Here is a 13,969-nt window from a genome sequence, read left to right as displayed (position 1 = left end):
GTCCGAGTACACTATGTCGGGCACAGATCCACTACAGAGATTTCCAACAAGATTAAAACATCTTGACCAGTGGACTAGGATAGGAAACTGGAGAGTTGGAGCAGCATTGATGAGTAGAACAGTTCATTGAGCTGAGGGACTTCTTTACTGTCGTACTAAAACCACTAAGAAGGTGAGGGACACTTTTGTGTCCTTGTTTATTTCTTAATTGGTAGGTATATATATTTGTAGCATTTTATGCAGCAAACCATTTTCATATGTCTGCAGAGAAAATGTTTTGACTTTCAGAACACCTCGAGAAGTGTCAAGCCCTGATCTTCTGCTCCATCCAAACTAAACCAGGACTGATCACGGACTAAACAGACTCATATATGACCTCTATCTATCAAGACCTGGTCCATTTAAATCTGAACTCGGTCGCAATGTCAGAGGAAGAGCATCAGTATGACTTTGGCCCTCAGTGTGGCTGGTCACAGGCTGGGGATTGAGGGCACAGGGGTTGAGGCTAAGAGGGGCGGGTAGGGGGTTAGAGTAATGAGGTGCATGGATGGGTGAGCTAAAGCTGGGATTGAAGATTGAGGGTAGAGAATTAAGGGCAGGTGGAGGATAGTGGTGGGGGCTTTGCCTGAGAGCTAGGGGTTTAAGAACGATTTCACATACACAAGAGGAAAGGAGCCCCCCCGGCAGTGAATACACTCGTGCACAAAGCCAAATCTGATTAACTGATATAATGATACTGTGGACAGATGGATACATATCACTTGTTCACATCAAAATGAACAGATATTTAGTCAAATGTAAAGGCAATATAATTAGCTGAGTTCAACTTAAAAGAAAACTAATAAAAATGTATATATAACCCAATTTCCACCAACACAGACATTTGTGGAGGGTCTTTTTTCCGACAGTCACAGGAAAGCGCCGCTGAAATTTTGCCAAGAGCCAAACTTCAAAGCAGAAGCATAATCTAAAATCAAAGAGTTACACTTATGCTGATATGATACACTCCAGAGTTTGATCCAAATGTGCACACATACATTTTTAATGGCTGTTTAAGGGCTGTTAATTAATCATCAGAGCCCACGAAAAGAAGGGACCATCATTATAATTTCATTATCATGCAAGTTTCAAACATTCCCAGAATCGAACAAAATATTAAGCACAGTGCCATGTTTCTTGAGCTGCAACTAACCAAACTGACAGCTCAAAGCAAACTTGAAAAGAAAGAGGGAATTTAATGCTGTACTGGAGGATTTGGTTTGTTTTTTTCCTCGCACTCAGTCTGATGCAACTACATCTGTAAGGCCAAAGCCGCACTGCGAGAGCATAATAATGAGGCTGCCTTGATCGAGACAGCTCACCGCAGTGCAGTCGAGTTTGGTGGTTTAAACTGAGGCACGGATAAATATTTGCTCCACATTTCTCTTCTCAGACCTTAAGATCAACCGAAGAGAGCCTCACCTGACAAAAGGAGAAACAGGCAGGATAATTACATGCTTATGTCACATTGAAGATTGCACCATCAAAACACTCAAGCAACTGAGAAAATCTCTCAAGAGAAACTCTCAGTTGTACAAACATGGAGGTTTAGCAATTTTCACCCTGAAACTTAAATGTGTGCTTGCAACTTTCCTGTGCACTAGGAGTGGCTGAATGTTATGTCCAAATACATTTCTGTCCTGCTAGTGGCGCAGCTCTAGGGATGGCAGAGTTGGTTGGTTGATCTGTACTGAAATATATCAGCACCTACAGGATGGATTACCATGACATTTAGTGCGAACATTCATTTTGTCTCAACAGCTACAGGTTAGCACTATCATCAGGTCAAAGCTTTAACTTTTTACGATCAAATAACTGCGAAATAAATGACACAGCTGTACTTTGTGTTTAGTGCTTAATAGCAAATGTTAGCGTGCTATACCCTTAAACTAAGATGGTAAACATTATACCTGCTATACCATACTTTCATTGCCATTGTGAGCGAGTTTGCATACTGAAGTTAGCATTTAGCTCAAAGCAGCGCTGTCCCCAAGATAAGCATCATAGACCTCATAGCATGGCTGTAGACTCAAGTCTCTTTTAACTTATAGCTGCAATATCCATGTTAACTTAGCAAAAACAAAAAAGCTGGAAGATTGAATGGATGAATGAACAACGCTGACCCGTGTTTTTGTCTGCTATATGTTGAGCTCCGCTTTTCTTTTGTTTCTCTGTCAAGCCATTGACATTGTTTCTAAAACTGCTTATTGTATTCAGGCCTAGGTAAAAAACAAAATATCAGAACATTTCTGAGCTTGATAAGAATAATGTGTGTAGTTTGAACAAGTCTTTTCTCTGTGCCCAGCATTGCTGAAAAATACATAGTTCAAATGACATCCTGATCTTTCCACTCACTCAGGTTTCAGACCGAGCGCTCTCACAGTGTCCCGCACTGCAGCCTGAGGCCCAATCAGCCCTCTTGTTACAGTCCCAGTCACAGCCAGCAGGGATTCATTTCTCACAGTGCATCCGCAAAGGCAACCAAGGTATGGAAAATGTCCACAAGTGACAGCCCCCTGACTCACAGGGCACCAGAGGCCAAGAATGACTAACTTGACCAGCTCCAACCCACGTATGAACACAACACATAGCAAAGAATGAGGGGGCTTCAGAAAGACCTAATTTCGAGATAATTACAGTGGAAGACAATATGGAGGAAGTATGTGTGTGTTAGGTGCTGTTATCTCCTCCAACCTACCCTCAGGGAGGCTTTAACTGACAATCCTCTCCCACAATTCTAAGTACCAGTGGCCGACTCTGTGAGCAGGCTCTCCCAACTGGCTCTCAGGCACTGAGATGACATGTCTTCCACTGAAAATATGTTTGTCAGAAGTATCTCATTAAAAGGCTTTTGTCATCGTCCCTGCGCAAACAAAAACTTGACAAGACTGGACAGGTGAAGACCAAAGCCAGTTTTGCCTGCAGGGGGCAATGGCACACAGATCCGCCCAATGTATTTGGATTACCTCGAGATCTGAGCCGAGCGTGGACAGAAAATGTGATCGACCTAAAGGCAGCTGCTCAGAGTGCGAGAGCGAGGGACAAAGAGGGAGGGAGAAGAAAAGAACAGACAGATCAGCTTTCACAGCTCTTTGTTTCTCTACACTATAGTGAGCAAGACTGGGGCTTTCTCTTTTCTGTCCCCCACAGAGCCGGGAGACAGAGGCCATAGTTTCCTAAGTGTGTATGTGTGTGTGTATATATATGTGTGTGTGTGTGTGTGAGAGAGAAAGAGACCACAGTCCAGTCATGCATGTGCACATCCAGCCAGGTTGCAGTGCATCACACCCCTCTGACACGCCATTAACCAGGACAAATCACAGGACACCAGGGGACACGGTAGCTTCCTCCACACTGCCTGATTAAAAAGTAAGATATATGAGGAATGCCCACAGTGTCGGTGTCCATGCTGGGAAGCTGACTGAGAAATGGCAGTGTGCACACGCTCACACCCACACACACATAAGCGCTGCAGACATTTTTGAATTGTTCTAAACAATTGTATTCGCCCTACTATGATGGTGCTTCAGCAATTTCTGCCATCCTGCTCCAAGTGCAGATCACAATCTATAATTAAGGAGGAGATTTAAAAAAAAAAAGTGTCCGCTGTACTATTTTCTTCGTGACCATTTGTGTCACTTAGGATTTGCTCTACTTAGAGTTTTGAGAAAAGGGGCAGACCAGGACAGTGTCACGCTCGTTCTATTTCCAGGAGCAGGCTGATTCTAAAAACTAACTTTTCTTTGCAGCTATTGCCTCTCTCATTACACTATGACAAAATAGGCTGCCAGGAGTCTAGAGGGACTTATTGCAGAGAGCAACATGCCACACTTCATCTTTACCTAAAAAAAAAATCCACCAGAAAATGATTTGACAAACCAAAGATTTCCAAGATTTGCAGCTACTTTCAAAAGTTTATGGTTTAGTTCCTAAGTCTTCATGCTTTCCGGGCACAATTTGGTCAAAAAAAATAAACGGGGTTGCCAGTTACCGGTTACTTCACAGTTAAGGTGCACATGAGAGCATAAATCTCTTACTGAAAAACATGGGATTAAAAAGATCATTAATTATTCGTTTGCACAACGGGCACAATCCTTCTGATTGAACAGAGTTGGCATGGCTGTGGTCTGAGGATTCAGGTCAATGAGCAAAGGTCAGTGGTTTGGTGACCAGAGGGTCAAGTTGTCTTGGACAGAAGGCCGCCAGCAGGGGGTCAGTGAGAGGACAGAGACAAAGGGGAGGAAAGACACAGTCGCATGTCAGTAGCATTTTACTTATCAACTTTTAATATGAATTAGTCCGTGTATGTGTATAATGTGCAAGAGTGCTAGCACACTCAGTTGAAATAGTTCTCTCATCTGACTGTTAACCACATGCAAGAAGAAGATACAGAGAAATCTATTTCATCTATTGCATAATAACCACATGACATGAGGTCTCATGACGATAAAATGATTGTTATTTACAGAAATGGTTGACCAACGTTTTCAGGGAATGTAAACGCTTCATAAATGCACACATAACATCGTTATCACTGACCTTTAAGTAATCTTATTATTTAACATGAGCCGTTAGTCAAGGAGAAACTCTTTGAAGCTCAGAAACTGAGCGAATGAGAAAAAGGACTAAAGCAGCCAAAGGAGAACTGAGACTTTCTCCATGTGTGACCACTGGCAGTGGGACACAGCGAGTAGGGGAGGCGCATGGCTGACACAATGTTATCCGCAAATGGCCCTTTTTTTTCTCTTCCTTTTTTTTTTTTTTCTTCCCCCAAACACCCCACGTATCCGTGGATGGAACCGCAGCTATGGCTCCTGTTTCCATCTTGGGGAGGTGGGGGGGGGGAGGAAAATTTGGGCCAGAGCTCACAAGACCTGCCTGGGGCTTTTCAGATCCAGCCATGGCTGCTCTCTCTGCTTGGGCCTCCTTCTGCTGCAACCCACAATGAGCCTCTATTGTGAGGCTGATAAGCTGAGAGCGGAGACCACGAGAAACTCTTTCCAACTCCCCCCCCCAGCACTACCAAGAACAGACCGAGCACATTGAGGGAACCAGAGAGTTACCACAAGAAACGATGTAGACATTTTGGGATGTCCGCAGCAGCGAGACTGCATTATATTTTCAAATGAAAGACGGGGTTGGCGTCTTTGCTTTAAGCTATAATCAATCAGGCCAGCAGACACAAAGGGGATGAAGCCTGTAGTTGACATTTCATTGACCGCTTCTTTTTATAATATTTTCCCCCTTCAAAACTTTTCCTCAGTGCAGCAGCCCAACATGGCAGCCGTGCCTCAAGGGGTGGTCCTCTGGCTATTGATTAGGAGGGCAGCCGGCTCAAAGCCTGCTTCCCTCGGGGTCATGAGGTCAGGGTGGAAGAAAAGGAAAACGGGGGAGGGGACCAGGAGGCGTCGCACGATCAGTAAATTAAACTTCTGTTCATCAGTGTTAAGGGTGGATGAGTAAGAGAGTTTACGACAGAAGGCATAGGGAGGAATTGTTTTGAAGAAACCGTGTGAAACTTTAATATATCGCACATAATGCATCTTGTTTATCAGACCAACGGTTCGTTTGTGTGCGATTATTGAGGTCAGAAATGAATGACTTCACAGCAGTAAATTTGATGCAATATGTAAGAAATTGTGGTAGTGTATAAAACAGAGAAGGAGCTTGTTGGACGATATAATTTTGAGACGAAATTGGATTATTTACGCAGAAAATATCAGATTGGAAGTTTAAATTTTAGGACCAGTTTTTGTATCTGAACATTTGTTTCATTAACAATGGAGAGTGGGACGAAATTGCAAACTATTAGGTTCTGCACATCTGTCTGCGTAATATTTACATACATTTACTAAATACTAACTTAAGCATACAGTGGGAATAATAAAAAGAACATGCATTTCTTTTCATAACACAGCGAGTCACTAATGTTATTTGGCTCGTCTTTGTCAGGTGCAGGAAATATGAATAGCCATTTGATGAACGCAGACAAGGCTTGACTTGTCAGCACAATAAAAGCTGCTTAGTTGTCATTCCTGCCAAACAGTTGGTTGTTTAGCATTGCATTGTGTCAGGAAAACTGGGAAACCCACCAGCTGAAGGCAGTTGAATGTAGAGAGACCTACAGGCACGAGTGAAAACGGGGGGGATCAGATAATGTGAATACAGCACTTAGGTTGTTACTGGTATACTGTACATCTTTTAGTTTTTACATAGGGCATTACTTATCTCTGGGTTTGGATTGTTTATGTCTCAGTGCTCTAATGAAGACAAAACATTACACAAAAACTTGTTGCACAAAAAAGTAGCACAAAGGGGAAAAGTTATCAGTGGCACTAAAAAAAAAAAAGGCCATTTCTTAGAATGTATCCCCTCGCTGCATTGCATGCACACAAAAAAGTACTATAGATGACCATATTACAGTTGTAGTTCAAATAAGGCTTTTATATATCTACAGTAATAACCAGAGTCTTATTGTGTTGGTAGTGAGATTAAAAGATCCCCTTTGGAGTTTTGACCTCTAGTAGTGCTATATAGCTGTCTTCCCCATCTGTTTTTTTTTCTGTGTAATCACATACAGGCGATGCAATACATAGTCCTTTAAACGGGAGTCACATTATTCCACTGATCTATGAATGGAGTGGAAGTATAAGCAGAGACATTCACTTATATTTCGTCTCTGAGGACATCAGTAGTTGATTTAATGACTCAATGACTCACTTGTGTGCATCACGCAAAAATGAAGCTTGACAACTTATTGCAACCTATCCATAAATCTAAAGAAAATGTAACAAGGAGCAGACCCATATAGAGTCCAGCACCAAGCCACAGCCTGTGAACAGATTGTCTTGGTCAAATCAAAGCTCTTACACCAAAAAAGGGAAGCCAAACTGGCAGATGTCACATTGTTTAAGGGAACGCAGGAAAAGAGAACCAGCGAAATACTTCACTCAAAGCATGTTTGCAGTCATCTTAAAAAGCTTTCGCCACCGCTAAACACATAAACGGCTTAGATTCTGCAGATGAATGGGCTGAACACACTCAGAGGCAGATTAGAACAAGTCAACCAAGTCGGAGCTTATGACCTCCGTCTTCACTTACTCCTGCACTGACCTCATACTGCCGATCCCCATCCCCCAATCTCCTTCCCCTTAATCCAGCCCTACTGGGTGGCAGAGAGCAGTATGGCCTGATGGTCATACTGTGTCTGTCTGCCTTCCTGTATGTCCATCTGCCGGGGCCCCAGCAGAGGTTCAGATGAATTAAAGTTGTCCAGAAAGTTGCCAAAATCTCCCCAAATCCCCCCTTGACCCTCCCTTTTATTTCAGTTTTTCATTTATTGGTTTTACTTTCTCTGAACACAGTCCAGTTCCATTAACACCCCGTACCTCCGACTAATACAGTACAGCGACACACTTGTTCTCATCCAGCTCATTACCAGGCACTCTACTCCATCACAGGGGTTCTTCTCTGTATGAGTCATTCACAGGTAGAATAGCCACAGTCTGCGACATGTTAAAGTAGGTTTGATTTGATCAATTCAATTAAAGAAATTGAATAAGTCCCACCCCTCGAACTCAACTGGCCAATAAATTAACTAGCTCCGAAACGGGTCTTACATCTCTCGCTCCATAAACGTTCATGCTCTCTCTTGTTACAGATTTCTTCATTTTCAGGCTGGTTTTGTTGATTGCAAGTCATGGTTTAACGTTGTTTAATAGTGAAACTCGTTATCGGGGGAAAAAAAACAGTAGCAGAGTAATTAACTAGCGTTAGCACTTCTATGCTACCCTAGCATCTGAAGGTTTACTATACAGATGCTCCCTTTACTTTTGAATGACTGTTACAGTGAATAAAGACCTCTCCAGCTTTATTGGAACAGTGTTAATTGTCTTCTGTCTCAATCACCAGGTGGCGTGGTGGTTCCCTTTTACAATGGCATAAGCTGTAGTTTCTATCTTTATGTTTTTAGCCTGTTTTCACTGCTGAATCAGTTTTACATCTTGGATATATCCTTCAAAAAATATTGTAGACCCTTCAGTCTGCTTCTCTCTGAAATTGCTTTTTCGTTTTTCCCAACAATTAGATAATATTTATGCAGGGAGTGCAGTTAGTGACGGTGTGGGCTCCATGGTAACCTAGCTGTGACAGTTTGACAGAGGAGTAGCAGGGGGCGGGGCTTAACGAAGGGCTTCTTGTTTCGTCTTCATCTGCAACAGTGACACTTGAATTGCAGCCTTTCGGTTTGGTTTAGGGATGCAATGGCATGGATAGCGGTTGGTTTGAGGGGGAGGTGAGGGGTCAGGGGGGGCTTGCAGTAATGTCCCGGTGGCCTTTATGGATACAATGAAAAGCACAGCCGGGAAAGTGAAGCCTTGCTTGTTCTCTTCAGAGTTTATTAAAACAGCAAAAAAGGGTGAGCGGCCACAGATGGTGCTGTCAATAACCATTCAGCCACCCATGCAAATGCACACTAATGCACAGTGCCACACCCCATGCCATACCAAAGGGTGGAAACACACTACGGACACACACAGTTTTAGGAGGGGCAGTGAAAACAGATGGTAGGTGTGTGGATGGATGTGTGATATTATGGAGATCCAGGGGGCGTTAAGATTCCATTAGTCCTGCAACCGCTAACCTCAACACCTCTGAGAAGCTGTTAAAACGCAGCATCATAGAGAGCCAAAAAACGCATTGCAAGGCTATTTAGATCAACTGAAGGCATGAAAGAGAAGACAGTGAGAAAAGTGGATGGCACACAATAGCAATGGTTGCCAAGTTGCCATTCACCTTAGGGTATCTCATTTTCCCCTAGAGATGTCCAACTGACTGTACGTGCAGAGAGGCACTTAATCAGGTGGCTCAGGCTCAGTTAATGGGACAAAATGTGACCGTCACCAAATATCCGGTTATGGTGATCAGCTCGGCAACTCCCAATTAACAATTTCTAATAATCAAGAGAGCAGAGGTGACCTAAGAACACTGGAGTCTGACGGCTCTTTTAATTTTCAGAATCAATCAATTCTCAAAGTGCACTTATTAATAAAGACAGATACAAAGCATTAGGTAGTACAATTAACCATTATTTCCATCAATATATTGAGTAAATGGATGGACTTTATTGATAATAAGTTCAAAGTTACTCATAGAGTAAAGCAAGCTGGTTCCAGCTTCTATAATATCCTGCTTTTCTCCGTTTTATATATTTAAAAGTTGAATTCTTAACAAGAAATTTAAGTACACAGCGTTGGAATTGAGTAATTTATTATGTGCATATTTATTTTAGGTTTGATGATTACTTAATGAATCAGTTCATTCAAAACTAGCTGCAACCTCGGGATCTGCCAAGTGAAGCCAATGTGGAAGTGTCTTAAAACTAGTATTCTCTTTACTGACCAGCAGGGGTGAGTCTTTCAGTTGCAAAAACAAGTTTGATTGCATGGAAGTCTATGAGAAAATGTCCTTACTTATCACTTGATTTATTACCTCAGTAAACGTTGTAAACATGACTCTATTGTCTCAACCACTAGTTTCAAGTTTTCATTGATACAGCATGATGATCATTTAGCAAATTATGGTCCCATTCAGGGTCGAATAGACCATAAAGGTGAGTATGCTTTAGGGCAGGCTTACTGTGATTGACAGGTCTCTGCTGCTACCAGAGCAGTATCCGGCCTGACTACTTCACACCTCCGCATTCCAAATATGGTCACTTATTTACAAGGCGACGGCCGTATTCCAAGATGGCGACGGCAGAATTGCCTAGCTCAAGGCTTCATAAGAGCAGTTCACAAACCAATGGGTGACTTCACGATGACATCGTCCACTTCTTATTTACAGTCTATGATTCAAACAATAATTGGTGGAATAATCAATACTATCAACAAAACAAAAGATGAAGAAAAAGTCACAGAGACACCTGTAATGAACATCAAGGTATTTTAACTTAACTAAACACTTCTGATGTGAAACGGCTATTGGCTGTTGTTTCTGCGAAAGCACTTTGCAAGTGACTGCATTTATTATTCCGAGGAGACTATTTGTTTACGTTTTCTAAAGTGTTCTTGCCTGAAGAACTCTCTAAAGAGAAGGCAGCTTCGGCACACCACACTCTCCACATCATCCAATGCTGAATTCTGGTGACATGCTGGATCTATTTACATAAAAAAAAACATGAAAGACGGATTTAAAGCAAAATTACAGTTTGACTCTGCATGATCACGATCCAGATCCAGATCCAGATGTCCCATATGTGTGACATCTGGATTGTGTAATGGATAGTGATCAACACATACATGATCATCCTCTGCCACGCAATCGGACAAGGTTGACTCCCACTGTTACTGATGTAAATGCTATCACTTTTAACCACAAGATGAGTCCTATTAGGGGCAGAAACCCCAGGCAAATACATTGTTTTTCATGCACCGGTCAATTTTGAGATTTTGGTATATTTTGTTTTTATAACATGTCTGCTTACAGACAAGTGAAAAGAAAACATCCAAAATACACGATTGGGTGTTTATTTTACTACTTTCCTAGTGTTCTCCTACATTCCCCAAAAGTTAGCATTACATAATGCTATTTAAACATAACGTTTTATAAAGCTTGAACTACAAAACATGACATCCAAGTAATCAATTGGGGAAGTTTGATGGTGATATCTACAAGTTATTTTTTTAAAGCTATTCACCTGTAGTGTCTCCCCTACATTTGAAAGATAACTAGAACATAACACCTCAGAGCAGTTTCCTGCCTTTAATCCCCCTGCATACAAACACGGGCAGACCACTGTGTTTGAGTATGCAGCGGGGCAGGGCTCTGATTTCAAACAGCAGTGAAGGCGGGTCACAGGGGGCAGCCTTTATGATGATCTGGGAGAGGACCCCTGACAGAGGTTCAAGGGGTCCCGCCATCGGAGTCACGACCCCCCGGGCCACAAACAGCAAGCCACAGCATGACATCAAACCCACACTTTGCCCAAGAGAAAACATAGCAGTGTTGCTATGCCCTGATCCACACATCCATAGAAACAGAGGCCCACAGAGAACCTTCCCTTTACTCAGCTTTAAATGACTTCAGTTGACTGCAACCGATGTGCGCCATAAAGCACAAACAAATTCCACCTTCTTAACCCAATCTTCTTAATGTGTTTGTTTTTCCAAAACAAGCTGAGTCTTGATGTAGATCCTGATTTTGGCAATTAGCAAACAATTAAATCCCCTTGCTACAGAGTTTTTTTTTTTAATAGAGGGATAATTTCCGTGAATTGCCAAAATGGCATCCATTTTCATTTAATCTGTGGGAGGTTAAAAAAAGGCTGTTTGGAAGTACTTAAGGAGTGAATGTCAGCTGAATGCCAGGTTGGGATTGAGAATAGTAGTGTCAGCCATCGCAGGGAGGCTTTCAGACAGACAGTCATCATAGAAAACTAGATTAAAAACCTACTGCTTTGAATAACAATGAGACTCTAGTCTGAGCACTGTTGCTGTTATCATCATAAAAAAAGATGATTCTCAAAAAAAAAAAAAAAAAAAAAAAAAAGGGAAATGGTTTCTGTGAATCTGCATAATGCAGGATGGTGGCAGATGTTATGCAAGATGATCCCAAACTGGCCGCCAGATATTTGTAGAAATATTGTGAAAATTTAAACAAATTTGCAAACTGTGAGACAGTTAGGATGCAGGCCAAAAAAGATCAAACATCAGCTCCGGCTGTTTTCTGGGCTGCTTGTTATTCTACTTCTTGAGTAATCAATGTCGGTTCAGCAGAATCTGCCTCTGGCTATCACAGCTACACTGTAGATGCGATCCCACTCATTATTACAGCAAACTCTTAACTCATAAAACACTTCACAGCTGCAAAATCAGGAGCTGCTCTGAAACAGAATACTTAATGTTGACTGAATGCATTTTCTCCCACTCCTTACTATGCATAATGTCTGGCAGCTACTTTTCTAGAACAAACAGGGTCTGCATTTGCAGGAGTCATCTGGCCCACTAAAAGCTGGCATTGTCATGCTTGACACCACATCTGCAGTTTGTAGGGACTCTACAGTGTGTATGAATATGCTTGGTGTGAAAATATCTGACATGATGTCTCTCGATGGTTAATTGCAGTAAGCGGAGTGTGATATGTTGTCAATGCTACATGCAACACAAACGGATGAACTTCATCAATGCATTTGACTAAAAAAATAAATGTGATTAATAAGAAATTAAGCAACTCTCAAATCGAATAACCGCAAGCTATTTGCAATGCAAAAAAAAAAACCCAAGTACAGTACATTATGCAAATAGCTAGGCACAATCTATGAGGTTATAATATTCATTCATTCATTCATTTTCTGTAACCTGCTTATCCAGTTAAGGGTCGCAGGGGTGCTGGAGCCGATCTCAGCTGTCAATGGGCGAAGGCAGGTTACACCCTGGACAGGTCGTCAGTCTGTCGCAGGGCGGTTATAATATCTTCACAGGAATATTTACAACGCATGACAAGCCTGAGTGCATAACCCCCAGAAATGAATTCTGCATCTTCACCGAAACAACACACCTTAGCATTGATATACTGAGGCTGCGGTGGTCCTTTTTCAGCAACAGCTATTCTCAGTAGCATCAGGTTGCTGTTATTACCCCGCTGGGTTGTGCATGACAAATGTGAGGCTTCGTCATCTCTTGTTCAGCATCCCCTATGACTGTGCATCATCCTCTATTACGGGCCAAAGCCCTTAGTCATCCTCACAGGATGAAGAAGGGGTGCTGAACATTCCTTGCAAATGAGAGCTTGTGCCTGACAACGTGCAATCTTGTAATTCCTCAAGCAGCACTGGTCCCCTCTCTCTTCTGTAGCCCCCCGACCCCGGCTAACCCCCCTCCCCCACTCTTCTTTGGATTTAAGGTTGTATACGGGGACATGAATAGGTGGTATTTCAGCACTGAAGAACAGAGCTGGTTGGCTGTGGACCAAATCCCCATGGTTACCCTGGAGCCTCTTTCCTGTGCTGGTATGACTGGGAATAAACTTAGTCTGCTCTGAATGCATGGGGGGGGGCTTGAAGGAGATAAGATAAGTTAGAGTGGCATCATGACATACCAGGTTAATGCTGGTAAACAGACCGGTAACAAAATGACCCCAAGCACAATCAAAACAGTTTTTTGTTTTTTTTGCTGAAGTGCCCCTGAGCAAAACACTGGATCTGAATACAGGTGTGCTGTCTGAACATGCGCTCTTCCTGTCCTCAGTCGCATTACCATGCCGTAATGCTGTGGGAACCGCGCAGTAACTGGTCCCACGCCAACTCTGATAGTAACAGGTTGTTTAAAAAAAAAAAAAAAAAAAAAAAAAAAAAAAAAAAACACGTCAACGTAATAAAATGCAACGGACCAAGAAGCAGGCAGTAAAAAAAAAAAAAAAAAAAAAAAAGATTGTACTCTCAGTGGACATGCAATTTGAACCCATCAGATGACTGGATGGTCTACATGTGTGAAAGATAGTTTGTGTCTTCTTTAAGCCAGTGGTGAATCTGATCTTTCACGTGCAAAGCTGCAAAAACAAAAGGCTGCAGGCCACTCCTGAACTCAATCAGCAGCCTTTTTTCATTTGTTAATTTAGTTCACATGCTGACATAAATAACCTTACCACTAAGCTGTTTTCTAGGCCCGTTAAATGATAAATAAATAATCTACAGAAATCCTATTTAGCTGTTATATGAAGACTGTAAACATCCACTCTCCCTTACCTTTGACTTGACTCTCGTAATCCGCGATTATTTCTTTATCCTTTTTAAACCTCGGCGACGACATTTTCTGTCTTCTGACCGAAGATTGTTGCAAAACTTCTTGATGGGAGAAAAAAAAAACCAAAAACCAACCAGTTAAGTCAACCAGCGGGGTCCTACAGCAGCCGTCGCATCCCACACTGGACGGAG

The 13,969-nt window shown here is 42.2% G+C and overlaps 1 protein-coding gene across 3 annotated transcripts in view; it reads right to left on the bottom strand.

Annotated features, from left to right (window-relative positions):
• srgap1a (SLIT-ROBO Rho GTPase activating protein 1a) overlaps positions 1 to 13,969 on the bottom strand; it is a 77,797-nt gene extending 63,828 nt beyond the window's left edge. For all 3 annotated transcript variants that reach the window (XM_054619422.1, XM_054619423.1, XM_054619424.1), the window contains exon 1: positions 13,781 to 13,969. In XM_054619422.1, the coding sequence (XP_054475397.1) occupies positions 13,781 to 13,844 (64 nt within the window). In that variant the 5' untranslated portion in view covers positions 13,845 to 13,969. The remainder of the gene's footprint in view (positions 1 to 13,780) is intronic.

Source organism: Anoplopoma fimbria, chromosome 19 (genome assembly GCF_027596085.1).
Source record: "Anoplopoma fimbria isolate UVic2021 breed Golden Eagle Sablefish chromosome 19, Afim_UVic_2022, whole genome shotgun sequence".
NCBI classification, from domain to species: Eukaryota; Metazoa; Chordata; class Actinopteri; order Perciformes; family Anoplopomatidae; genus Anoplopoma; species Anoplopoma fimbria.
This window is presented reverse-complemented; position numbering and strand designations above follow the sequence as displayed.